Here is a 26,117-nt window from a genome sequence, read left to right as displayed (position 1 = left end):
ATTATTATTATTTTTTTACTGAAATAAAAGGGTCGACAACTTGGCCATCTAGTGGTAAAACATCGATGTAAGGAAAGATAACTCTGAATAACTATAAACATGGCCTCCACTTCGTGGGTATAAATAATCCGCGTTAATGACAAACTGTAGTGATTCTTTTTATTATTATTGCTAACGATACGGTTTCCATCAAGGAATGTCGGATTAATGCGTGGATATCAATCTACGGAAAGAAGCACCCCTTAGCAATTTGTGAGCAGTTTAATTACTATGTTTGGGACGTGTCGTAATCACTGCCGCCCGTTTGTAGCGAGGCTTATTCTTGCCGGTAAACAGTCAACATGCCGACCCTCGTTAACAAACAGTCCACAACAATACCAACAACCCCGCAATTGGTCCTCATCTCTAAGATATTCCCATTCATTACTAACTGGTATGAAAATATCCCCTGTTTGTTTGTATCGTGTTTCGTGCTACAAAGCAAGGCCCCACATGTTCAGTGTTGGTTTGAATAATAGTAATAATATGAACTCTATTAAGGGTAGTAGCCGATTTCTACCGGACAATCTTTATCCCTCTTCGTACAGATGTTTATTGCGATATCATGACAAAGACAATACTAATAGCAGCAAGACAAAGGATTTGTTTAATTTAAAATTTTTGTCCGCTGACTCTTTAATCAGACCAATAATAGGCCACTGTCCTCATCATGCTGTGATTTCTTCTTTTATGACCTTTAAGACGTCCCTATTTTTAAATCCCCGATTATCTCGACCTTTTATCAGCCATTCACCCAACGATGCTAAATTCTACGGAACCCAGACTAATGGTTCTACAAACCCGCAACCAACGTCCAGTTCGCCGGTTCACCTTGATAAAGACACAGAATCGAAGAAAACAAAAACTGCGCCATTGACGACTGCAGATTTGGTAAGAAAAATCCGGTGGTTGTTCTGAATTCCCCCTATATTAAAAAAAAAAAAAAACTTGGTTTATTCATTTTATTTTTTACGACAATACCCGGTAAAATCTCTTCAGAGCGTATTGTGGTTATGAGAAAAAGCTGTGTACGCATTATAAATGTTTCTTTCCCGTGTCTTATTAGTACATTAGGGGTCATTTCGAGTTAAAAATTTATTTATTTTTTTTTTTTTTTTTACATGGAGGTCACCACTTATCAAGGCCCGAAGGCCACTCAGGTATAAGGGTTATTGCGTGTACAGTAATCAATGAGATAGTGTTGTAGTAACCATTAGTATTGGGGGTTTTGATAGTGTCTTACTTAAGGGGGCGGTTTGTCAGGAGTTTGTGTATGTTGGATTTGAAGACATCCAAGTTGTAGTCAGGTGTGAAACAGGCAAGCGGCAGAGAGTTCCACGTTCCACTGGCGTGCAGTTTTAAGAAAGTAGCTTTGCTCATGGAATCTACATTTTGATTTAGGCACAGATAAAGAGTGGGGAAAATTATTGACCGTAGTTTCAGCCAGACGGGTGTTTCTCGTGAAAGACTGGCGAGAGGGGACGAGGGATTGGAGCTCAGACGAGCACCTGCCATGGATATAGCGATAAAACAAAGATAGGCTCACAACGTCTCTTCTGTGGAAGAGAGGTTGCAGGGAAGAGAAAAGGGCATCCCCCACTAAACCACGAAGTCTATTTTGTACTCTGTCAAGGCAGGATAGGCTGTTTTTAGCAGCCCCTTCCCAGATGTGGCAGCAGTATTCCATTCTTGGACGTACTTGGCTTTACTGCACTCATCTGAATTAGAGAAAATCGTGATTTAAATGTGTGTCTCGTGTGATCGAGCGTGCCGGAAAATGAAATGAGACCCACTTGACAACTCGAAAATTCTAAAAGAAACAATTTAAACAAATTTTATTTTCTACTTATGTAGAATAAATGCAACAACAAAAGAAAACATGAAAAATAATTGTAATTAATTTTTTTTCAAATGTTTAAAAAAAATTTTTTTTTTTTTTTTCCAATATAATTATTGGAAAAAAAAAAAAAATTTTTTTAAACAGTCGTGTTCTGGTCGAATAAGTTTTTTTTTTTATTTTATTCAAGAAAATAAAAGGTACTCATTTTTGTTTATCGCTACAAGTGCTAATCTGGACTTGCACCAATTTTCTTGATAATAATTACCTATAACTATAATCTCTGGCAAAAAGAACCCCCCCCTCCAAGAAAAAAACCGGCCAAACAAAAAATATCCATCCAAAAAGAACATGCCCCCCCAAAAAAAAAACATCCATAAAAAACGTCAAAAGAAAAAAGAAAAAAAGTCAAATAAATATCCACCAAAAAAATAAAACCTAAAATAATCCAAAAAACGCAAAGTCCAAGCAAAAAAAACCAAAAAGGCCACACATGCCAAACTTCTTTCCTTTTCGGATTAATGAATGCTCCCTCGAACGAATTGCGTACAAGAGTTATATTTCATAGGATTAGCAAATCTCTCGACAAAGGCTTGCTTTCTAAGGCAATTGCTCTTGACATATCAAAGGCCTTCTATAAGATTTCTAGCTACGGTATAACTGGAAATGTTTTCTCAATTATTAAATCATTTCTCTCTGATAGGCGCATAAGAGTAGTGGTTGATGGGCAGAAATCAGAGGCCCACATTATTAATGCTGGAGTCTCTCAGGGGTCCGTCCTGGGCCCAACTCTCTTTCTGATCTACATCAATGATCTCCCAAAACACATACTTAAATCATTCGTTGACATCTATGCTGATGACACGACCATCTATGGCAACGCATCAAAGGCTGTAAATGACAAAAGTTCTCTGATTCTCTCTCTCCTTTGATCTTAGCGCGTACAGTGGGGGAAGAAGTGGCTGGTTACTTTTAATGCATCTAAAACCAAGCTCCTACCTTTACATCATCAATGCTCTGATCTCCATCTGGCATCAATTGAAATGGATGGCTTTTGGTTTGAGGAGGCTCCATGTTTTGACAAGCTTCTGGGTTTGACCTTTACTCCTGATCTTAAAGGGAACATGTACATCAAGTCTGTTGCCAAGGTCGCTGGGAAGATGGTGGGATCCTTCTACCACTCCAGAAGATATCTCCCTACTGATGCAATTCTCTATCTGTATAAAAGTCAAGTACATCCAAGGATGGAGTACTGCTGCCACATTTGGGCAGGAGCTGCTAAAAACAGCCTATCCTGCCTTGACAGAGTAGAAAAAAGCCATCATGGCTTAGTGGGGGATGCCCTTTTCTCTTCCATGCAACCTCTCTCCCACAGAAGAGACGTTGCGAGCCTGTCTTTGTTTTATTGTTATTTCCATGGCAAGTGCTCGTCTGGACTCCAATCTCTGGCCCCCCCCCCTCGCCAATCTTTCACAAAAAATACCCGTCTAGCTGAAACCACTGTCATTAATTTTCCCCACTTTTTATCTGTGCCTAAATCAAAACGTAGATTCCATGAGCAAAACTTCTTTCTTAGAAATGCACGACTGTGGAACTCTCTTCTGTTTGCCTGTTTTCCACCTGACCACAACTTGGATGTCTTCAAGTCCAACATAAACAAATTCCTGATGAACCGCCCCCTTATCCCTGACTGGCTTTCGGGCCTTAATAAGTGGTGACCTCCATGTAAAAAAAAAAAAAAAAAAAAAAATTGGAGCCAATGCGTGTACATTAACAAAAATAACAACTTGCTTAAATTATTTATTTTAAAGACATTAACCATTAAAGTTTTTTCATTTTAGAATTTCCGAGTTGTCAATTTAGTCTCATTTTGTTTTCTGGTACGCTCGATCTGACTTTTTGATCACCCGTCTAGTCTTCAGAACGTCTTCTGGTCATATTACATATTCATCATTAGTTATTTAGACGAGACATACACATTTTAATTATGATTTTCTCTAGTTCAGATGGGTGCAGTAAATAAACTTTTAACTTGAAATGACCCCTAGTGTACTAATGTATAACATAAGACACAGAAAAGAAACATTTATAATGCGTACACAGCTTTATTTTCTCATAACCACAATACGCTCTGAAGTGATATTACCCAATACCCAGCGTAGTATAAACATCCCCAACCTCTCCATGTTAAGAACGGCTTGCAGAATAGACACCCCTTAACCTCAAAAGCCGTTCTTAACATGGGGAGGTTGGGGGTGTTTATACTACGTTGGATACTGCCGTAAAAAATCTTTATATGATGTACAGGTTAAGTCCAAAAATTCAGTACACAAAGTTAAGATGCCGGAAGTGGACGGTTTAGCTAAAATATGGAACGAAAGTCACTAAACATAAAACGAAATACAAAACCATATGGAAATAATTTATTTCACAAAATTTTGTGCTATCAGGAAACAATAAAAAAAATAATAATAAACTTTGGTTTCATAATTGTTTTATGAGACATTATTTACGATAAAATTTGTGAAAGAAATTCTAAGACTTTAAAATATATATTTAAAAAATTATTTACAGAAATGTAAAAAATAATTTTATTTCCATTTGAATATTTTTTTAATATAAAAAAATAATTTTAATGCATCTTGTGCTATTAGGAAACCATAACAAATAATAAACTTATTTTTTATATTTCCATGAATAGTTTTTTTTCTATAGTTTTTAACACTTGTTATCACAAAAAAACTAATGAGAATTTGTATTTTTGTCATTATGATAAAATAAAGTGTTTCTATATGGTTTCGTATTTCGTTTCATGCTTAGTGACTTCCATTCCATATTTACCTAAACCACAACCACTGAGAGTAAAAAGGCCTGTTAACTGAAAAATGTCTGCAGGCAATGTAGGTAAGATTTGTCAGACTGTCTTAAAAAAAGAGCAATAAAATCTTTATGAAAAGAAAAAGGAACACAGTTCGATTAATACTGAAACTGAACTCTATTCAATATAAAATATAAATATTATCTATGTAAAATTAAGTAATTTTAAAGCAATATACAATTTAATACTGATAAAACTGAATTATGAATTTAGGGAACAAACAATTAAAGAAACGTTAAACAAATATTTTTTGGCCTTCAGAACAAGATCAGTGTAGTATCTGTTTTGATGCTACACTTTACCTTTTCTGTCGTCGGTTGGTGGAGGAGAAATCTTTCATGACTGAGATTATTTTTGATCCTATGAAATTAGTTTTTGGGGCCCTAAAAGCCCAAAATTTGACATTTTTGGAATATTTCAATTTCTTGTATTTGACTTCTCGTTATGCTTCCAAAAAACTTTCAACCACTACCTGTAATAGAGCACGTATGAGAATATCAGTAGTAACCAAAGGGTAGATGGCTAGTGAAAATATGAGCAGCAGCAGGTGTTAAAGCATGTATGCAAATTAGCAGGTGTGTGTGAGGTTGCATCACAGGAAAAGGAGAGAAAAATACTCCACGTAGTCAGAGAGAAGCAAAGTATGCACCAGGTAAAATGAACATGTGAAAGTTGAGGGTAAGAAAGCACTAGCTGTCGCCAGTATGGGGTGGCAGCAACAGAAACGTAAAAAAAAAAAAAAAAAAAAAAAAAAAAAAGCATGTGTGTGTGAAGAGACTTTAAAACAATGAAATGCATTGTTTTGGAAGAACCACAAATAAATGCATTTCATTTGCACGTTTTAAAAAATATGCAGAGTCAGATTTTATTTTTGTTTGTTCCTTTGCGATGGTACCAGATGGTGTGGGTGTCCAAGAGAGGTTTGAACTGTAGCGACACAGTTAAAAAGTAATGATCATGCCACGTTGAATACCTGAGAACTTCTCATTCTCTCTTTCCACAAATGAGCGCTCTGGGCCCAAAGTGCATTTTTATACATCAAAGTCAGTTAATTTTTAGTCTTGATATCCACCTGTCGTTAGCTCAGACAGTAACTAATACGGCTGGAGTGCTAAATGTTTTGGTTTCAATTCTAGCTGATGGCACTCAAGTCTTTTTTTACAAAGGAGTCACCACTTGCCAAGGCCCGGAGGCTACTCGAGGATAAGGGTTAATGAGTGCACAATGATCAAGAGGAACATGTCATAGTCATCGTTAGTGGAAATTTGGTAAATTGGATTACTTAAGAGGATGGCTCATCAAAAATTTATTTTTAACTTTAGAAATCACTACTATATATTGGGTACAATATAATAACCAATAGAATTATTGACTCTATAATACTATTATAGTCAATACTCTATTGCAGATTTATTAAATATGAAATCTGCATAAATTATAATATTAAGTGTATTTTATGACTGGGCCAACTGGGCAGCCACTATTAGGTACAAAAAAAATAATCGATTGAGAATTGAATCTATAATAAAAAATATTAAATCTGTATAAATTAAAATATCATACTTAGATGTATTTTATGGCCGCGTAATGCCGGGTTGCCTGTGAGTATATAGTATGTATAGATTATATGTGAATTATTGCTAGTGAAAGATTTCTTTGACTAGAGTTAAGTATTCAAGCTTTTGATTACACAACCCTGATCATAATGATCTCCGTCAACCCTGAAGAATAAACATAGCCAAAGAAAACTCTGTGCTTGTGCAATATAATGGAATTTCAAACAAATGTATTTCAGGTATAAACTCTATCACATACTTGCATGCTATGTCGAAATTAGTATAATTTCCAAAAACTACGAAAACTTGTCCAGTAGATGTGCTAGATCTATTTTTCAAAAAAAAATTATAGACACTAGCAGTTCGATATTTTCTATTTTTTCAATGTCAGATTTCAAAGAAAGTAAGAGCAGTAACTCTATTTGTTGTATAAAATTAATTGCATAATTCTTCCACATTAAGATATACGATAAAACTTAATTTGAAAAATTCTATTTTTACTTGTAATTTTCTACTGGATCATCTTTCATAATTTTACTAATTTTGACATAAGTTAGTACATAATAATGTTTTTACCTGAAATTAATTGGTTTTAAATTCAATTTATACTGCATAAGCATCAAAGAATTTTTTTTTTTTTTTTTTTTTTATAATCGTGATCAGAAAATTTAAGCTTGCTTTACAACTTGTAAAGTAATGAATTTGCTCGTACTCTCTAACTCCAACTCTGGTCTTTATACCTTTTTTCTTTTTCTTTTTCAGAAAGAAGATATTCAAACTATACCAAATCTGCTAACATGTTGTCGAATGGCATCAGCTCCCTTTCTTAGTTACCTTGTATTAAATGGTTCCTACTCCTGGGCCCTCGGCTTACTTATGCTTGCTGGAGTCACAGATTTGGTAAGATTTGGAAAGAATCCATTAGGATTCTTTCCTACCATTTAATTGGAAGTGAAAGTATTTCCACTGTTTGAATGCATGGAAAATTGAAAAAAGATAATGGTTTAGAAACCAGTTAATATGCAGATTGTTTTATAAACATATTTGTTTATTTAAATTTTACTTTTCAACCCATATAAGAATCCTCATCATAAAGATACACAAAACATTTTAGTGTCCCCCCCCCCCCAACCATAAAATAACTATGGCTATATTCTACATTTCAGGAATGTGGAGTTAGAAAATAGTTTTCTGGATCAAAGATTTTTTAAAGAACAGGATCTCATCCTAGCTTTTAAGATTTTATTACAAGTATCTGAATCAGTTCATAAAAATGTTTTTATTTTTTTAAACTCAAACGAAAAAAAAAATTGGAGCATGGCAAAAATGGTTAAGTTCAGGGTCCTGTTAAAAACTATACCAGTTCTATAATTGAATAGCCCTCTCCAAAAAAGAATGAAAAATGTAATAGTATGTTTTTGTAAACCGCTCGTGAAAACTTACTGACAGCATTATTAACGTCCTAAATTGAGATGAAAAAAAATGAACAAATTTCTTAGTAAAAAAAAGTTGTCTCCCTCAGAACAATGACAAATTGTAAAACAACGCCTTGTAATACCTAATAATAACCTATTAATCGCTTAAAAATGATTTGCCTTATAAAAATATAACTATATTTATGATTTTTGGAATGTGATATTTTTGTTTCGTCCTTTGTTTTTCGATATGAGCGAATCATGGACAAGAACCATATATTTTAATATTCTTAAAAAAAAAAAAAACTTATCAACTGAATTGCGAAAATTCTGACAAATTAAAAATATAAAACTTAAAATTTTATTAACATGAATGCATTCCTTTCTTTTTCTTTTATATTAAAATTTTTTTTTTCTTTAGCTTGATGGTTATATTGCACGAAACTTCAAGAACCAAAATACTATGTTGGGTACGGCACTCGACCCATTGGCTGACAAAATCCTTATTAGTTTTCTGACTGTCTCTTTAACAATGGTTGATTTAATTCCATGTGAGTCTTTTTTCATCATTGCTTTCATTTTTTTGTATTACATAAGTTACTAATTTGTACATATGATGATTTGTGTAGATAAGAAGACTTTGTTAGTTTGGTCACATTGAAAGAATGGACGAGAGTGTTTTGGTTAGATGTAGAAGTGTTGACCTTCATGGTTGAACAAGGAACCTTTTTTTTTTTTTTTTTTTCTGTTTTTTTTTCTAGCTGGAGATGGATCATCCTACCAGATGCCAGACCTTCACCTACTATCTCATACATTCCAACTAAGATCTTTTTAAGATTCTAACCATCTCTTTAAGTGCAATGTTTGTATATCTCTTGCACTTTGGCCATCGCACAAAGATCTCAAAGAGTACTAACAAGCAATAAATTAAACCAAACAATCTCTTCAACATTAAATAACCCAAAAGGGGTTGATATGCAAATGAAATAAACCATCAAATCAATCTGCATCTGAATTCTCATCAGTCTATATTTTTGTCTTATACTTTTTATACATAAACCAGTTATTCTCTTTCAAAATGCTTGTAATAATCCCACTATCTTTCCTGTGTACTTGATGCTTACAAGTACCACAAATCTAATATATAAAAGGTTGTCTGTCTCCATATTTTCAAACTATCTCCTCCAAAACTAGAAGTCGCAGAGCAGCACTAGTTATTGGATTTTTTAATTGATCGTTCTTCTGTGTCTTTAATCACTTAAAATAGTTTTTAATGGGTCAAAATTGAAAAAATTGTGATACATTTTGTACATTCATCTTATTTCATTTTTAATTTTAATCAGTTCATATGCGTGTCACATTGGTACAGTGGTAACGTCATCAGCTTTGAATGCTAGTTTTGATTTTGATTCTAGCTGATGGCACCTACTTTTTTTACTTTTGAAATCATGACTCTATAATATATATGAAATCTGGACAAATTAAAATATCATATTTAAGCATATTTTACGTATGAGTAAAGTCCCCCCCTCCCCCAGCGTTGAATAATTCCCTTTCCACAAATTGAGTTGGAGAACTTCACTCTTTGTGGAGGCTTTCCAAAATGTGTGTGATGAAAGTATTTCAAGTGTTTTTTTTCATTTATTGTCTTTCTCTGTCATTTCAGTTCCGCTTTTGCTGATCATCATTGGACGTGATTTAGGTCTCATAGGTGCTGTCACTTATATCAGATATATTACACTACCTCCTCCTGTAAGTACTCGGCCTCAAGCATCCCTCGTCTATCATTTTATTAATGTCTTACATTTTTTGACATTGAACATTATTTTGGTGGGCCAAAAAAATATTAATATAAAGATTACAATACTTTAATTTTATTAAAGTTGTAAAAATGCTTAAATATGTTTTAATTTATGCAGATTTCATATTTATTACTACAGAACCAATTCTCTTATTAAATATCATATTGTACCTACTATATAGTATTGACTTCAAAAGTTTCAAATAATAATGATTTGGGTACCATCAACTAGAATCAAAACCAAAACACTTAGTGCTCCAGCCTCATTCCCTATCGTTTGAGCTATCAACAGGTAAGAAAGATTTAAAATTAAACTATTTCAAGCTATGAATGAATTTTCACATGTGCAAAAGTAAAAGAAATCTGTCAGCAAGTTGAAATGAACATTTTTTGCATTTCAACTTGCCGACAGATTTCTGTACGTGTTATCCATCCATCCAAACAAAGATTTTATTCGTTTATTGGTTAAATATTTTTACATGTGTTCACTGATTTAGCATGTTTAACACCTGCAATCTTTTTACATTATTCAATTTTTTTACCAATGTGATTCAATATTCATATACAGAATCCTTGTCTAACAAAAATTCAAACATTTTAAGATTTATATATGGCAAAGAAAAAATCAGGTTCATGATTTTTATGATCTTGTGGTACATTTGATGAATTTTTTCATCATATTGTTGTCAGGTGTACGTCTTTGTAAAAATGATTTCTCAGTACATGATCTGGATATTTAACAATTGTACCTACAACTTACAACATGTTAAGTGTAAAAGTTTCTACATTGATAGCACTGTTAGGCCTTTACACAAACACACTAAAGATCATGTGAATTTATACATATCCTCCTTTTGCAAACATGTCACAACACACAATCTAATATTCAAAATTCTTGCAACTGTTATAAATACACAGTGGAACAAAAAATTTGTCGTCCTAAAGAAAACAACACTGTAGCTTTATTTTAAAACTTTTATTAAATGTCAATTCGGGTAACTTAATTATGTAGTAGAGCTGACCTCTATTCAATGTAGCTGCCTTCAGCCTCGATCACTGCCTCAATACGGGTCCAGAACAAGTGCCGGTGAGAGCTTGGCAAATACTTGGCAGATGGCAGCGATCAGGCTGGCTTTGGTGTTGTGGGAAGTCATGTTGATGTTCTTGACGTATGACCAAATGAAGTAGTCCATCGGAGTCGGGAGGAGGAGGAGGGTGCCAATGAGTAGAAGGGTACAAAGTCATAGCACTTTTTCTGAAGCTAAACTTGGGTCTCTTTTGACTTGTGGGTTGTCGCAGTCCTGCTGCCACACATAGGGTCTGCCAGCGGCTACCTGATTGAACCAGGGAATCACCACACTCTTTGGCACATTCAGGTACACTTTGGTGTTGATTTTAAAGTCATCTTTGCAGATGTGAGGTGGCATGATGTGGCCCTCACTTGAAACCATATCAAAGACCATAACTGTGACCAGAAACTTTGTTTTCATCATCCTGGGCACATCTGTTATTCGTGACAATCCAGAGATGCATTTTGAGGTGCTGGTAATGGTCCTGTTGTCATAACTTGGATCCGTAGAAAGCATGAGTTGTACATTGGCACATCTCATCTCTTGCTCGTTGAACATTGTGTCGCTTTCAGGCATGATAGAAGGCTCCTATCGCTCTTGGAATTTGTATAAAATTGGCCAATTAGTAGATGGTCTGCAACAAAATAAGAAAATGTTTTCATCAAGGAGAAATGGAATCATGTTGTCTTTTCTAAAGCAGCAATTTTATTGTTCCATTCTGTATAGATAATTTACACATATCTGAGGCCATCCTTAATTCAAGACGCAAGCTAAATATTAAGAACAGATTTGAACTGGACTATGTTTTTATAATATCATTCACACGTACACCTACATGCTGCCTCTTATCGCACATATTCTAATGCTACCCTCCCACTCGTCACACCAGATCTCTGCTCTACATTTCAATCATCTCGCCTACACTATCAGGACTAACATAAATACCAAAACATTAAATAATGAAATTAGACCACTCTGTATTCCTAGTTTATAGTTTTAAATTAAAAAATAATAATAAAAAGAAAGGACTATACACTAGAAAATTAAATCTAGACTGAATTTGTGTGTAATAAATAAAGCTAGGACAACAGCATATTCTTTTCATTGTTTTGACTCTCTAGTATATATCTGTTGATATCTTATATGCTTTTATATAGAGATGTGGTTCTCCGTTGATTATCTGTGTCTAACTCTGTCAGATATATACTCGAGAGTCAAGTATTAGTAATATAACACCATCTATGTATGCTATTGTTATGAAACAAAAAAAAATGTGAAAAACAATATCCTACAAATTTTTTAATTTTTTTTTTTTTTTTTTTATATAAATGGAATTTTGGACAAGAACCAATTATTGCATTTAGCTGACATTATGATTTGATGTGTTAAATTTTTTTATCAATTTTGTTCTGTAATTACATTGAGCTTACTAATGCAGAGTTACCCGGAAAAATACATTATATTCAATTTGACTCAACCAATCAATCAAAATATATATATATATATATATATATATATATACCTACTGAATTGAATGTGAGAAGAGAATCCCTTTTTATTACACACACATTCCAGATAACAAAAACTGTAATCAGACATACAAACATTATTTTGACTTAATTTCAAACATCTCAAGTTATGCTAGGGATTACCATCACCATGGCATATAAGAAAAAGAAAACAGAAGAACAAACTGAAGATGAATATTTTATTTGAAAATTTTAAAAGAGATTTCAATTTTATCAATAAATAGCAATATTAAAAAATAATTTCACTCTCGTTTGGTCTTTCTAACCATTAAATCTTATATTACATAAATATTTTTCATAATTATATATAACGGCACAGCCCATACACACTATGACAGCAACAGACAGGAAGTCTTAGGCTCAAAATGCTCAGATACATTTAAACTGTCCATTAAATATGAGTGTTTATTGATGAAAATATATCAAACTTATGAGTGACAGACCAATAAAATAAAGGGCATCGAGACATATCTTAAAAAAAAAAAAAAATTGATCTAAAGTATGAAGTTATCCTGCCAGATTTTTTAAATCCGAACATATAAATGGCATTTGCTGACTAGGCTTTACAAAGCAATGATTCGTCCCCACTTGGAATATGGGTTCTTAGTGTTTGCCAGAGTTAGCAAGGTGCTCTCTGATTCTTGAGCATCTACAGCATCGTACCATCATAATTTCATGCTGTGACCGTTCCCTCTGAAATATGTGCTTGGATTAGATCTGCTGTCGAAATGTAACAGTTGCTTCTGTTGCCTACATATTATTTTATGGTTCTTGCCCCACTGCAATGCTTAAATACCACCCTGTGCTGCGGCTGAGCAGACCAAATCACGTTAGACCCTCGGCATAATCACACCAGTGTTTGCTCAGAGATGTACTGTCAATCTCCTTTCATATTGTGTTCTACAGTCCTGAATGTGCTGCTTCAGAATTGTGTTAATAAACATGTATCACTGTCAAATTTTCAGAGTTCTGTATTGGCTATTATTCATTCCTTAATTAGCTTAGTAACCTTTGTCTATTGCTAATGGTTTTATGACCATGGCTTAATAAAGGGGAAATGTATATCCATCTGTTAGAAATATTAATGCTTTACTATTTCTTCTTTCTACCATGTTCTTAACACAAGTATATTTTATTTCATGTTGGTATCTTTTTGAAAATGCTGTTTTCTAGAAAATAAAACTTTTAGAGTGAAGACTTTATTTACTACTTTTAAACGTTTAAGTGGAAACAATTGTGTAATGAGTATTTCCCTTGACTTTTGATTAAAAAAAAAAAAAAAATTAAAAAAAACAAGGGAGGTAAATATTTTCTGGAAATTTTAGGCCAGTTTAGCAAAACTCAATTTTCACTAATTGTCTTCAAAAACTGTTTTCATTAATAATTAATTTTCTACTTACGATTTTCATAATTTTTGGATATGTTCATTACTGCAACATGACAATTAAATAGATACGATTGGTTTTACTTGAAATTCAATATTTCGATTTTCAAATTTCACTCCAATAACACCTATTTATTATAACAAGAACCCAAGTTTGCCCAGCTGGGCAAACTTGGGTTCTTGTACCAGAAAAATATCCAGTAAATAAAACATTGTTTAGTAAATCGTTATTTTTTTGCATTTCCATACACCAAACATGGATATAAATATCACTAAAACATCCGCTGGGTCATAAGCTTCATTTCGGTACCTTACTTAGGTTGCCTGTAGGCTGAGATAAACCGTCTCTCTCTCTCTCTCTCTCTCTCTCTCTCTCTCTCTCACACGCACACACAGTAAATCAAACTTACTAAGGGAGATAATAACTTTCGGTGAATACCGGAAAAATATCCAGTAAATAAAACGTTTAGTAAATCGTTTTTTTTTTTTTTTTTGTTTTTTGCATTTCCATACACCAAACATGGATATAAATATCACTAAAACATCTGCTGGGTCATAAGCTTCATTTCAGTACCTTACTTGCCTGGGTGGGTTGCCTATAGGCTGAGATAAACCACGTCACACACATACACATAAGGAAAATTTATAAGAAGTTCACTTAAGATATATTTTCTTTCTTTCAGAAAACATTCAGAAGGTTTATGGACATAACTCATTCAACTGCGGAACTGTCGCCATTATTTTTGAGCAAAGTAAGTTTCACTTATAATTTCTCAGTATTTATATATGTATACTGAAAAAAGAAGTCCCAGAAGCATTATTAAACCCAAAATGATTATATGTCTTTTATTGAAAATAAGACAATGAGAAGCAAGAAGAGAGAAATACTGCTGTGTCATCTGCGCAACGAATTGATTGATTAGCTGCTGTCAGTATAATCTGTTGGGATTGAAGAATTGGTCCTCTGTAATTTGGATTTAACATTAAATAACCTGAAAACTTGATGTGCTAAAAAAAATTGCTGGCATTTTATTATATACTATTAATACATTTAAATTAAACAATGCAGAAGCATAAGGTACTAAAATTAAGTCGGCCATTTTAATATTAGTTTTATTGAAAATTTAAATCCTTTTTAAAATAGGGCATATTTTTAATTAAAAAAGATGTTTTAATTCTTATATTCATTTTTACTCATATCTCCCCCTCCCCTCCCCGAACAAGGCACAAATTGCCACTGTGACGTAAGGTGCTTCTGTGAATTAGGAATCATGCCTACAGGGAGTTGAGTAGCGAGATGTCTGTTGACATTACATTTAAATTTCTACATATTAATAGGGTCGGAAGCAGGATACAGGGATAGAATTCCAAAGTCTAGCAGTCGAAAGGAAGAAACTTTTAGGGTGGAAGATTCTCCAGCATCAGTGGACCACTAGAGTGAAAGGGGGGAATTTTGCTGCTTGTCGGGTTGGGTGGAGATATTTACATCGAGGGAGGTGCCAGTGCTATAAGTTTGTCAGAGTACATTCCATGGAAGTGCTTGTAAAACAAGTACAGGGGGTTAGAGCTTCGTTAAGATACCCCCCCCCTCCCCCATAAAGAGATTAGTGATTTTCACCTCAGCCTATGTGACAACAATATTTCATATGTGGGTGAATAGTGGCTTTGTAAAGGTATGGTATTGTAATAACTGTGGAGAAGCAATAAGTGCTCACTGTTGGCTTATGCCCTCTCTAGAGAAGCCCTGGCATTTGAATCCGAAACCCATCCAATACGAAAAATATGATAAATGCAAATTTAAACGCTATTGTGGTTTGAGGTGGCAGTTTAAAAAGACCTTTTTTTTTTTTTTTTTTGTTCCATGGGAGTGAGATTATTTCATGCACGTGAGGCTGCTGTCAGTTGGGAAGAGGATAAAAAGAAAAATATAATGGCTGATTGACAAAGAACAAATCGAGTGATAGAAGAGAATAAGCCAACATTTTATCTGTGATGAAATGTTAACACAACTTTGACGTCATTTGTTCTCAATTCACAAAAATTTACATGACCAAACTAGGGATTAATTCCAGAAAAAAAAAATCGCTTGGTTACGAAAAAAGACAATAGATAATCTGTTAAGTGTATTTTTCTAGCACGGTAGAGGAAGCCAACCTTCTTTGCAGCTGCTTTGGCAATATCTTCTCAGTATTTGCTTGCATTCATGTTACCTGTGAATGTTAGGTTGAGGAGTGAATGATGAACTCTTAGCTAATGTTATTATCCAATGTAATTGGTAGTTGGATATGTTCTTTGTAATCATTGAAGTAAAGGTGTTTTGTCTTAGTAGCATTAAATGTTATCCATTTACATACCCATTCTACTACAGACTGGAGGATATTTTTTTAAGGTTTCAGAAGTTGGATATGTGTACATTTATTTCTATCGCATGTTTTGTCTAGAGCATAGTGTCATCAGCAAATATACCTATCTTGGACACAATTTCATCAGAGAAGTGGTTTATGAATATTAGGAACCATAAAGGTTCTAAGATCGACATTTGAGGCACATGTGTATTAATATTGTGCTGTTTGGATGTACAGCCATCAAGGACCACCTGAATATTTCTTTCATCAAAAAAGGATCTGATTATATTAAGTATTCGTCTAGTAATACTGTATAATTTAATTTGCTTGAGAAAACCTTCATGCTATACCCTGTCAAATGCTTTGGGTGTATCAAGAGCTACCATTGTAGTTTCCTCTGCTTTGTCCAGGATATGGTATCTGCTTGGAGATGACCGTTAGGATATCTGTAGCAGAAAAGGCTTGCCTAAATCCATCTGTAATGTTAATCTTCAATGATGTTGTTACATTTTAACACTCAGACCCAACACGTATCTGAAACAGTCACAAAAGGAACAAAAAAGGAAAGGAATTCAATTTTGCTTTTTCAGTTAAAATAAGTCATTTATTCATGGTACTTTTCAATACAATGCATTGCATTTAGTTTTAAGTCTTAGTTCATTGCGTCTACCATGTAGTTAACAAAACCTTGCCGCCTCAACACACTTTTTCATCCTCCTTGCCACATGGTATATTTTCTCTTTTCTTTCCCTTCTCTTCTGCTGTGACGTGACATTATGCGCCAGCTTGTTTATTTGCATATGTGTCATACGGCTGCTGCTAACACGTGACAGCGACTCTGTTACACATTCTGTCAATCAAAAAGAAATTTAGCATTTATGAGGTGTTAACAAGCACTTGGTTGATTCATGATTCAAAGATTTTAGAGAAACGGTGGAAACTAATGGGCGATTATTGAGTGAGTCAGTTGTTTCACCAGAATACTTGAATAATGATACTACAACCAATTTTCCAGTTATCGAGGAATCACGATCTAGTAATGCATTTATTGTAGAGTTTCGAGAGAACCGGAGCTAGCTCAGCAGAGCATTTCTTTATTAGTACTGGAGGGATGGATCGGGCTCACATGTCTTTGAGGTGTCTAGGATTTTTATTATATCACAAACTTAGGAAGGGATGATTACCAAATAAAGTGTAGCTTCTGTTTGCAAAGGGAAATTTGAGAGGGAGTGGTCTATGGTTGAGTTAAAGGCAAATTGCCAAGCAAGCAGTTCAGCTTTATTCATTGCTGTACAGAGAATATCATGACTGTTGGATAGTGGTGGAATTGTTGATTTATTATTCATTGCACAATTATAAATTTTCCAGAAATCATGAGTTCCTAATTTCTGAGACTCTAAGTGGTTTTCAGTACATCTTCTCTTGGCTAGTTATTTTATTCTTACAATGATTTTTAGCTTTTGTAACTTTTTGTCTCTTTGTATTTAACTTATGGTGGCTGTATTTGTGAACCACTTTGAGTTCTTTGAAGATGCCAAATGTGTGTAGTGTGACTTTTTTCTATAAATAAGCATTTTTTTTTTCTAGGTGTGTGTGTGTGTGGGGGGGGGTTCTTTAAATATTTTTAGTTGTCTGGAAGTTGTTTAATAGTTTTCAAGAAGAGGATCAATAATCCATATGATTTGGATTCTTCAGACTATTTTTGTCATCTTGAATGTTAATTGTATAAAGGTTTGGTCAATGTAACCTGTTCTAATCTAATCTAATCTATTTTGTCAGACTCTGGAATCTGTACAGAATTTCGGATGGAACTTTTTATTTCTCAATCTTCATCTTAAAAATTCAGGAACTGTTTAAATATTTTATTTTTAATTTTTTTTTAGGTTCAACATCATATTACAAATGATCTTCAATTTTAGTTTGTTATATATTGTACTGATTTCACAAATATAGTTTCATTACTAAAAATAATTTTTCAATATAAATTTAATGGATAAATTCAAAGTATCTAACAATTTAAACAAATTCTGCATTTTATTTTTTATATTTATACATCAGTATTATATAAGTAATAATGTGTAGTTAATTTATTGATACAAGCAACTTCAGTTATAACAATGTGAAAACTGTTCTTCGTGGCACACCAGTAATCATTCCACAGCAGAGTGGTTGGGAACCTCTGCTCTAACACGTCTTAAAATTATTATTGTTTCTATCTTCTTTTCATAGGTGAATACAGCAATTCAACTCTCTTTACTTGCTTTAAGTGTAGCTGCTCCAGTTTTTGGTTATGTTGACCATATTCTTTTGAAATCCTTGTGGTAAGACATTTTAAGTTTTCTATCAAAATTTGTAACAATATTTTTACATTCATAAGGCATGCATACTTTTTGATTACTTATCGATAATGAAACTTGAAATAGTTCTAACTAAAAAATGAATACCCCTGACTAAAAAAATAAAATCCATCTAAAATCAGAAATATTCTTTTTATGAAACTTTCAATATTTATTAACTAGCAGGGAGACCCGACATTGCCCAGGATTGAATGATGATCAATGAATATTTCACACTCCTATATTTTTATTGTCATCGAAATCTGTGAAATCGTTCGGGAGGAAGCTTCACATGCCTCCATGACTTAGTCCAAAATATGTTATTCTACATTGCATTCTAGAGAACCTACTGTTTCTTTTATGAATTTTTTTTTTTTTTATATATATATAAACTTCTTTCCAGTTAACAAAAAAAACAAAAACGTTAAGTTTACGTGCAGGGTTTGAACCTACAGATCATGTCGTGCAAAAAAAAAAAAAAAAAAAAAAACGTAAATTTTCAAGTTATATAAAAAAAATTTTGCAGTTAATGAAAAAAAATTAAGAAATTTATGTGCAGTGTTTAACCATGTCATGCAAAAAAAAACACGCTATCAACTAACCTACAGTAGAATTTTCATGGCCCGTTGTTCTATCATTGTTGCTCAGCGATGATATAAATAAAAATAACGGTTTCGATTACTGGTAATTATTGGGGGTATTCAGAGACAAAACTTGACTAAAATCATTCCCAGATTTATACACTAAAGTTCTGTAAATTTTAAAGAATCTGTTCAGCCGTTTCAGCATCTATAGGGAACGAACTCGCACACAAAGTTCCATTTATATAATTGTAGAGATAAATGAATATATAAGAAATGTAAGTTTATAGAAAGCAGAACAATGCAAAGATGTGACGAATAGACTCAAACTGACGCGACTTCAGTTATAATGGTAGAACCAGCTATGCAGTTGCACTTTTATTGATTAAATACGTTTTTGTTTTTATATATATATGTATATATATATATATATATATATACACACACACACACACTATTTTACATGTAGGATGTTCTTTGCTTCTGGCAGTCAGGTGGTGTGTCTGATTGTATAAAAAAGAAAAACATATATATATATATATATATATATATATATATATATATATATATATATATATACATATATTAAAACTGGTAATTAGTAAAAACCTGAAGAGTGCTCAATACTATTGCAGTGCAAACGTGTTTTAGTTTTTTATTAGCGTTTTATCTGTTTGGTTACATATGTTTCGGATGTTGGATCATGTTTACGATCCAACAGCCTCGTCAGACCTTACAGAAACCTTCTAAGGTCTGACGAGGCTGTTGGATCGTAAACATGGTCCAACATCCGAAACATATGTAACCAAACAGATAAAACAGTAATAAAAAAAATAAAACGCACACACACACACATATATATATATATATATATATATATATATAATATGGTTATACACATGAATTGGATCATTTAAAAGTAAAACTGCATAGCTGGTTCCACCATTATATCTTGAGTTGCAGCAGTCTGTCTATTCATCACACTTTTGCATTGTTCTGCCTTCTATAAACTTACGTTTCTTATTCTACACATTAAACAATGCTTCTAGCAATACTTTAACCTATTAATCTATTAATAAATGGATGTTAATATAAAGCATTTTTTTTTTTTTTTTTTTTTAAAACAACTGTTAAAAATTAAGGTCACCATTTTATGTAAAAACTGTATATAAAAAAAACTCTAGTAATTACAAGAAATTAAAAAAAATATTTTTTTCTTAATTCATTATTAATGTTTTTACAATTTTTTATTTTTTTTTTATTTTTCTTATGAACACATTTAAAAAGAATGTTAATGATATATATTTTTTTTCTCTTTAGGTATATTACAGCATCAACAACTATACTTTCTGGCTGTAGCTATGTTCATCAACGTAAAAAAGTGATTAAGATCCTTAACAAAAATTCCAACTCATATTAAAGGCATAAATAACAAAAAAAAAAAATGGATGAATCTTTCAGCATAAAAGCATTCTAATTGCTACATACCATAATATATTCATGTATAGGTTGAATTTTGAAGATCAGATTTTCTTTCCGTAAAAATGTTTGGAAGTCCAGAGTTCAGCCTAAAAACAAAATACAGAAAAATCTTTATGGTGCACATACTCTGCACAGAACGAAAATGTCATATTCCACAAATCACATAAACTGCTCAAATATTACAGGACTGATTTTGCTCTCTGTAGTTCGAATTTAGATGTCATCTCTTTATTTATTAAACATGATGGATCAAGACACAATGTCACGTTTCCTCACAAAGTTTGATTTTCTTAGTTAAAAAAACTACTTGATCAATTTACATGATTTTTTAAATATAACCTCTTTGTTCCGTGACTGCTATGTACATCATAAATATTTTTCTGTAATTTTTTTTATTTTTTATTTTTTTTTTATTGGCAAAGTTGAAGGATAAGCCGCTCTTAACTTTTGGTTTCACAAATTAAAATATTTATTTACTAGTTACTGAGTTCTGGGGCATTTTCATATCTCAAATCTCAATATCTGTAAGCAGGTCCATGGAGAATGTTTCATTTAACTTTTCTCGTTTCTTCACTAAAGTTTTTTAACACTCGTATTTCAATCCTCTTCCTCTTGCCATATAAGTATGTCAATAAACCAAACATATGTCTATTTCTAACAGAGAATAATAAACATGTTATGATCTATAACAGAAATCTCTCTGTTTAGGGATGAAATTGAAAATGAAGCCCTATATCAAGATCAAAGAATGGTATTGTATATTAGAAATTTGGTTCCTGTCCAGGATTCCTCTATATTAAAAAATAAAAAGAAAAGAATGATATACATATCTATGGCATAACGAAAGTATCATATTCCAAAAATTACCTAAATTTACTAAGTAGTTTTATTAAATAAAATCGAATTTTATGAGTAACCGAAGGGCAAGTGTCTTTTACTCCATGTTGCAAACAATCTAAAAAAACAAAGGGAGATAATTCAGTAATAATTCAAACTTGAGATTTCTATTTCTATGCCTATGAATTACCATTAATCACTTTAAAATGTTTTTTTTTATAAGAATAAAACTACTTGATCAATTTACAAGTGATCAAGTGATTTTTGGAATATGATATTCTTGTTTTGTCAGTTATGTACATCATACAGAATTTTTCTTTATTTTTCGTTTTTAATATATGGTAAATTCTCAACAAGAACCAGGAATTGAAAAAAAAAAAAATTCCTGGTTCTTGTTGAGAATTTCTCATATATTAAAAATCAAAAATAAAGAAAACTTCGACCTTCTTCAGCTGCATTTGTTCTGAATTTGGAAACTTTCTAGTCTAACTTTGAAATCTTTGTTGTCTAACTCAGATTTTCAAGTTAGTGGAAGCATTTCCCAAGTTTGCCAAAAAGATGCCCCTTATAAGGGTTGGATGATAGATCAGCCAAAATGTTGTGAATTAGCAACCAAGTTGAGAATCGTAGTTCAAATAAGGCAAAATAACAATCAGTTGAAAACTCTCAAAACGTAATCTTGGAATTATCATTGATAGGAATGCTACTATTTTTAACATGGATGTAATTTATGTTGTGCATATAATTTTAACAATTCTCTTTAGAGAAATTCTAAAGGAATAAAGTTTGGCTCAAAATAAATGATTCATAAAGTTTTGTATGAGCTCTGTTATTAGGCCAATCTTCAACAAAAACGTTCCTCTCGTGACGACGACCGGTTCTACGCATGCGTCAGATGACGTCATGACCTGATTTACTTTAAATAGTTGAAAAACTGACTAAATTTCATGTACGTCGCGTTAGCTCAGTTGATTAGCGCATTGGTTCATTATCTAAAGGTTTTGGGTTCGAATCGTGTGAGATGTCTTGTTTTTTTTTTTTTAATTTAAATATTAAACTAGTGTTATTTAAGCCATTTTTTTATGTAACGTTCGTTTTTCTGTTTTATTTTTACTTTGCTTATTCTTAGGTTTTCTGTTTTTTTTTTTTTTTGTTTTTTTTTTTTGTTTTTTTTTTACTTTGCTTATCCACCCCCGACCACACACCCAAAAACACCCGGGTACCCACCGATTTTTTAATTTTAATATCGAAACGGGCTTATTTAAGCCATTTTTCATGTGTTCGTTTTTCTGTTTTCATCGTTCGTTTGCCTTACGTTAGTTTTTTTTGTGTTTTTTTTTTCGATGTTTTGACCCCCCCCACTTAAGTTTTAACGTTGTTTTCTTTCACTTCGCTTATAACAAACAAACCTGGTCATTGACGTTATAGTCGTAACGCTCGACGACTTCTGTGCGCGCACCTGTCAATTTGGTTCTTACTTAAATAAATGCAAACATCTTTCAGTAACTCATTCTGGCTGGCCGATTTTATTTTCAAACTTCACCTCAGGGCTTTGGGTTCGATCCTACCAACTCCCCCCCCCATCCGTTTTCTTTTTTATTTAACACCACAAGCACCTCCAAACACCCAGGCAACGCCGGGTAACCCCACTAGTTATATATAAAATGCACATACGGTCACGGATCATGTTTGTTTTCTGGTTTAATGGATAATATCATCAGTTTCTTACTTCATTATTTATAATATAACTAGCCTGGGTGCCCTGCATTGCCCGAGTGTTTGGAGTGGTGTGTTGAGGAAAAAAAAAAAAAAAAAAAAGTGGTAGTAGGTAGGCAGGCTCAAACCCGTACCACAAATGAGGAAAAGAATGTTGAAAAAAAAAGTGACATCTTTGCTGTTGCGCTCATCATCAAACCTGAAGTGACATAGGTTTAAATTAAGGCTAGACAACTGAAAAGAGGGGATGACTTTTGAAAATATCGGTAGAAAAGTGCCCAGTTGAGGGTGAAGGAATTAATGTTTTTGGCCAATTTTTCGATATTTGTCGTCCGAAGGGTCGAGCTTCAAAATGATACTGATCTCGTGAAAATCCGTTGCCTCTGTCGAAAGTTTTAGGTAGACATACATACATACATTTAAACAGACAGGTGAGATTTATATTATAGACTAGTGAGGGGTACCCGGCGTTGCCCGGGTATTTTTCGGGGTATGTGGAAAAAAAAACAGGTGCCCGTGAAAAAAAAACGAAGCCTTCACAACGCGCAGTTGGAAAATAGTAAAGTGTTAAAAAAAAACAGGTGCGCATTTTTGATTGACGTGACGGCGATAGGTATTCAGCAGTTATGATTTTGTGCGGGACAGTTTTGAATGAGGTGAATAAATCTGTTTGTTTGTTTTTAAAAACCCGCTCCCTGTTTATTAGGAGGAGTGAAATGAAAGCTACAGTCTGATATGACGAAGTCGACATTGAACAAACGTTACTTAGCTCTCTTGAGACAACTGGCTTTCGGCCTGTGATTAGAGTCGAGTTTCGCTTTTTTTTATACCGAAAACCGAATGTAACGCGTGCCGATGCGGGAAATGTGGAATAATTAACGTTTGAAAGTCAATAAAATTAAATAGACAGGTGAGCTCCGTGGATAACTCTGAGATATTACAATTTATAGATGATATAAAAAGTTTTAAGTTGTGAACTGAGCAAGCGCTTCTTTGAAAAAAGCCTTTTGTGGACATCGAGGAAAAGCATACATACATACACACATACATTTTCGCTTTTATATATATAGATGGATCTCTTCCCCTTGTCTATTCTTTCTGTTTTATTGGATGACGTCTCAAAATAATATCTATTTATGACATCATAAATATCTTTCTGATGTCTCCCATTTCTGTTCTCATAGATAAGTTCAAATTAAAGGCAAGGGAGGGGAGGGCAGTAGCCCTAGGTATATCTAAGGCTTTTGACAGGGTACGGCACGATGGTCTTCTCATGAAAATAAAATCCTATGGTATTACTGGACGAATGCTTATCATAATTAGATCCTTCTTAAATAAGAGAAGAATTCAGGTTGTCCTCGATAGACGTACATCCAAAACATTTGGTATAAATGCGGGTGTACCTCGGGGATCGATCATTGGACCTTTATTATTTCTGATATTCATAAATTACTTACCTTATAAAATTGTCTCTGAGATGGTTATATTTGCCGACGACACCACGCTCTATAGCAGGCACGTAGCGAAAACTAATGAGCACATATCTAAGGTAATGGCCGAAACCCTAGAGGAAGAGCTTCAGTCTGTAATAGAATGGGGTCATGAATGGATGGTAACGTTCAACGCTGCCAAGACAAAGCTCGTTTCCTTTAATAATTACATGAAACCTTACCAACCACCAATAGCTATGGCTAGAGATATTTACCCGAGAGCACTTCGTTCAAGCTCCTTGGCTTAACGTTCACAGGAAACCGGAGTTGGAATAGATACATTGAGATCATTGCCAAGGCTGGTGCAAAGAAGTTGGGCTCTCTCTCTCTATCATGCTAGGAAGTTACTTACGCTTGAAAGTATCCTGTATCTCTACAAAACCTCCATTCGCCCATGTATGGAGTACTGCTGTTACATTTGGGCGGGTGCATCTGCTACTAATCTCTCACTCCTAGACAAAGTTCAAAAGAGTCACCAACCTAATAGATCCTGAACTGTCATCTAAGCTTCAGCCTCTGTCCCAACGATGAAATGTAGCATCCCTCTGCCTGTTCTAAAAGTATTTTAATGGTGAATGCATTGACGAACTGCAAGCACTTGTACCCCCTCAACGTAAATATCCCCGACAAACCTGACAAGCAGCAAAATCCTACCCCTTCAGTTGAGATCTCTAGATGTAAGAGAGCCTTCTACTCCAGTAGTTTCCTCCCCAGAACTGCTGGACTTGAGAATTCCCTTCCGAGTTCCTGCTTCCCTAACTGTACTGACATGCAGAAGTTCAAGTGTAATGTGAACAGACATCTTGCTGCTAAACTCCCTACACAGTACTCCTGGAACTTAGGTCCCTGATAGTAGCCCCCTACATCAAAGTTGCAGTATGCCTTGTTTGAGGTGAAAATGTAATAAAAAAAAAAAAAGAAAGTTTTTTTAAATAAAGAAATCCAACATGGCAGCTGTGTTATCAACAAATTATGTAGGGGTAGATAACCTCCAGTTACTTGTTTAGAAATATAGGCTATATGGTAATTTCCTAATTTAATAGCATAAATTTTTTTATTTTTTATATTTCCAAGCTAAAAGTAACTTGTTATCTGCCCCTAGGTATTTTGTTGATAGGACAAGCAAACAAAGGTTGCCATGCTAAATTTTAGTTTTAATATATTACCACAAATATGGTAAATACTGAATATTTGTTAGGTATTTTTGTTACCCCTCCCCCCCCCCCCAAAAAAAAATGACATGAATCATGATTTGAATACAAAATAAGTGTTTGAGAATTTTATCTCTTTTTAATAAAAATGGGTCCAAACAAGGCATGAAGCCACTAAAAAAAAAAAAAAAAAGTTCAAGGTCAAACCCTCACCAAAAATGTGTGATGGATAGATTTCAACCTAGAAAACAGCAATTTTTCCTTTATCAGCAACATTATTCATGGAATGTAAGGACTAAAGGATAAAATAAGGCTGCCGAGAGTAAGCTTTCTACTCTCCTTCATAAAAACGAAGGTACTTGTGCACAATTTGAACCCGATAACTCAATGTTCAATCTCCTCTACTCGAAACATGAAGTCAACCACTGGTGTTCGCCGATTATGAAAGCGTAACAAACGCTACTCAAACAAACACTGAATAAAACATTTAAATGTAATAAAATTAAGAGGAAAAAAAAACACTAAAATAAAAGAAACGATGATCTCCCCTCAAACAGCCATTCTTAACAACCATATACAACATGAATATCTCCACCTTGGAGTTGCAGATGCTGGAAGATGTCATTTCAGAATGCTGCAATCGCTGCAAAGAAAAAATGCAACTGTAGAA

General features: G+C 33.5%; 1 protein-coding gene across 1 annotated transcript; it reads left to right on the top strand.

Annotated features, from left to right (window-relative positions):
* LOC145260340 (uncharacterized) lies at window positions 1-20,216 on the top strand. Its single transcript, XM_080118256.1, has 7 exons — window positions 1-930; window positions 7,073-7,210; window positions 8,147-8,276; window positions 9,392-9,477; window positions 14,193-14,261; window positions 18,084-18,175; window positions 20,092-20,216. The coding sequence occupies exons 1-7, from the start codon at window positions 271-273 to the stop codon at window positions 20,189-20,191; spliced, it is 1,275 nt and encodes a 424-aa protein (XP_079974382.1). The 5' UTR covers window positions 1-270; the 3' UTR covers window positions 20,192-20,216.
* The last annotated feature ends 5,901 nt before the right edge of the window (window positions 20,217-26,117 follow it).

Source organism: Euprymna scolopes, chromosome 36 (assembly GCF_053919585.1).
Source record: "Euprymna scolopes isolate OS-2025 chromosome 36, ASM5391958v1, whole genome shotgun sequence".
Lineage (NCBI taxonomy): Eukaryota > Metazoa > Mollusca > Cephalopoda > Sepiida > Sepiolidae > Euprymna > Euprymna scolopes.
This window is presented reverse-complemented; position numbering and strand designations above follow the sequence as displayed.

What these genes read in the sequence shown, in the direction of transcription:
- LOC145260340 (XM_080118256.1), top strand. Translation starts at nt 271, where the DNA reads ATGTTTGGGACGTGTCGTAATCACTGCCGCCCGTTTGTAGCGAGGCTT. An exon ending in AATGGTTGATTTAATTCCAT is followed by an intron (nt 8,277 to 9,391) that starts GTGAGTCTTTTT and finishes CTGTCATTTCAG; the next exon opens with TTCCGCTTTTGCTGATCATC. An exon ending in ATTCTTTTGAAATCCTTGTG is followed by an intron (nt 18,176 to 20,091) that starts GTAAGACATTTT and finishes TTTTCTCTTTAG; the next exon opens with GTATATTACAGCATCAACAA.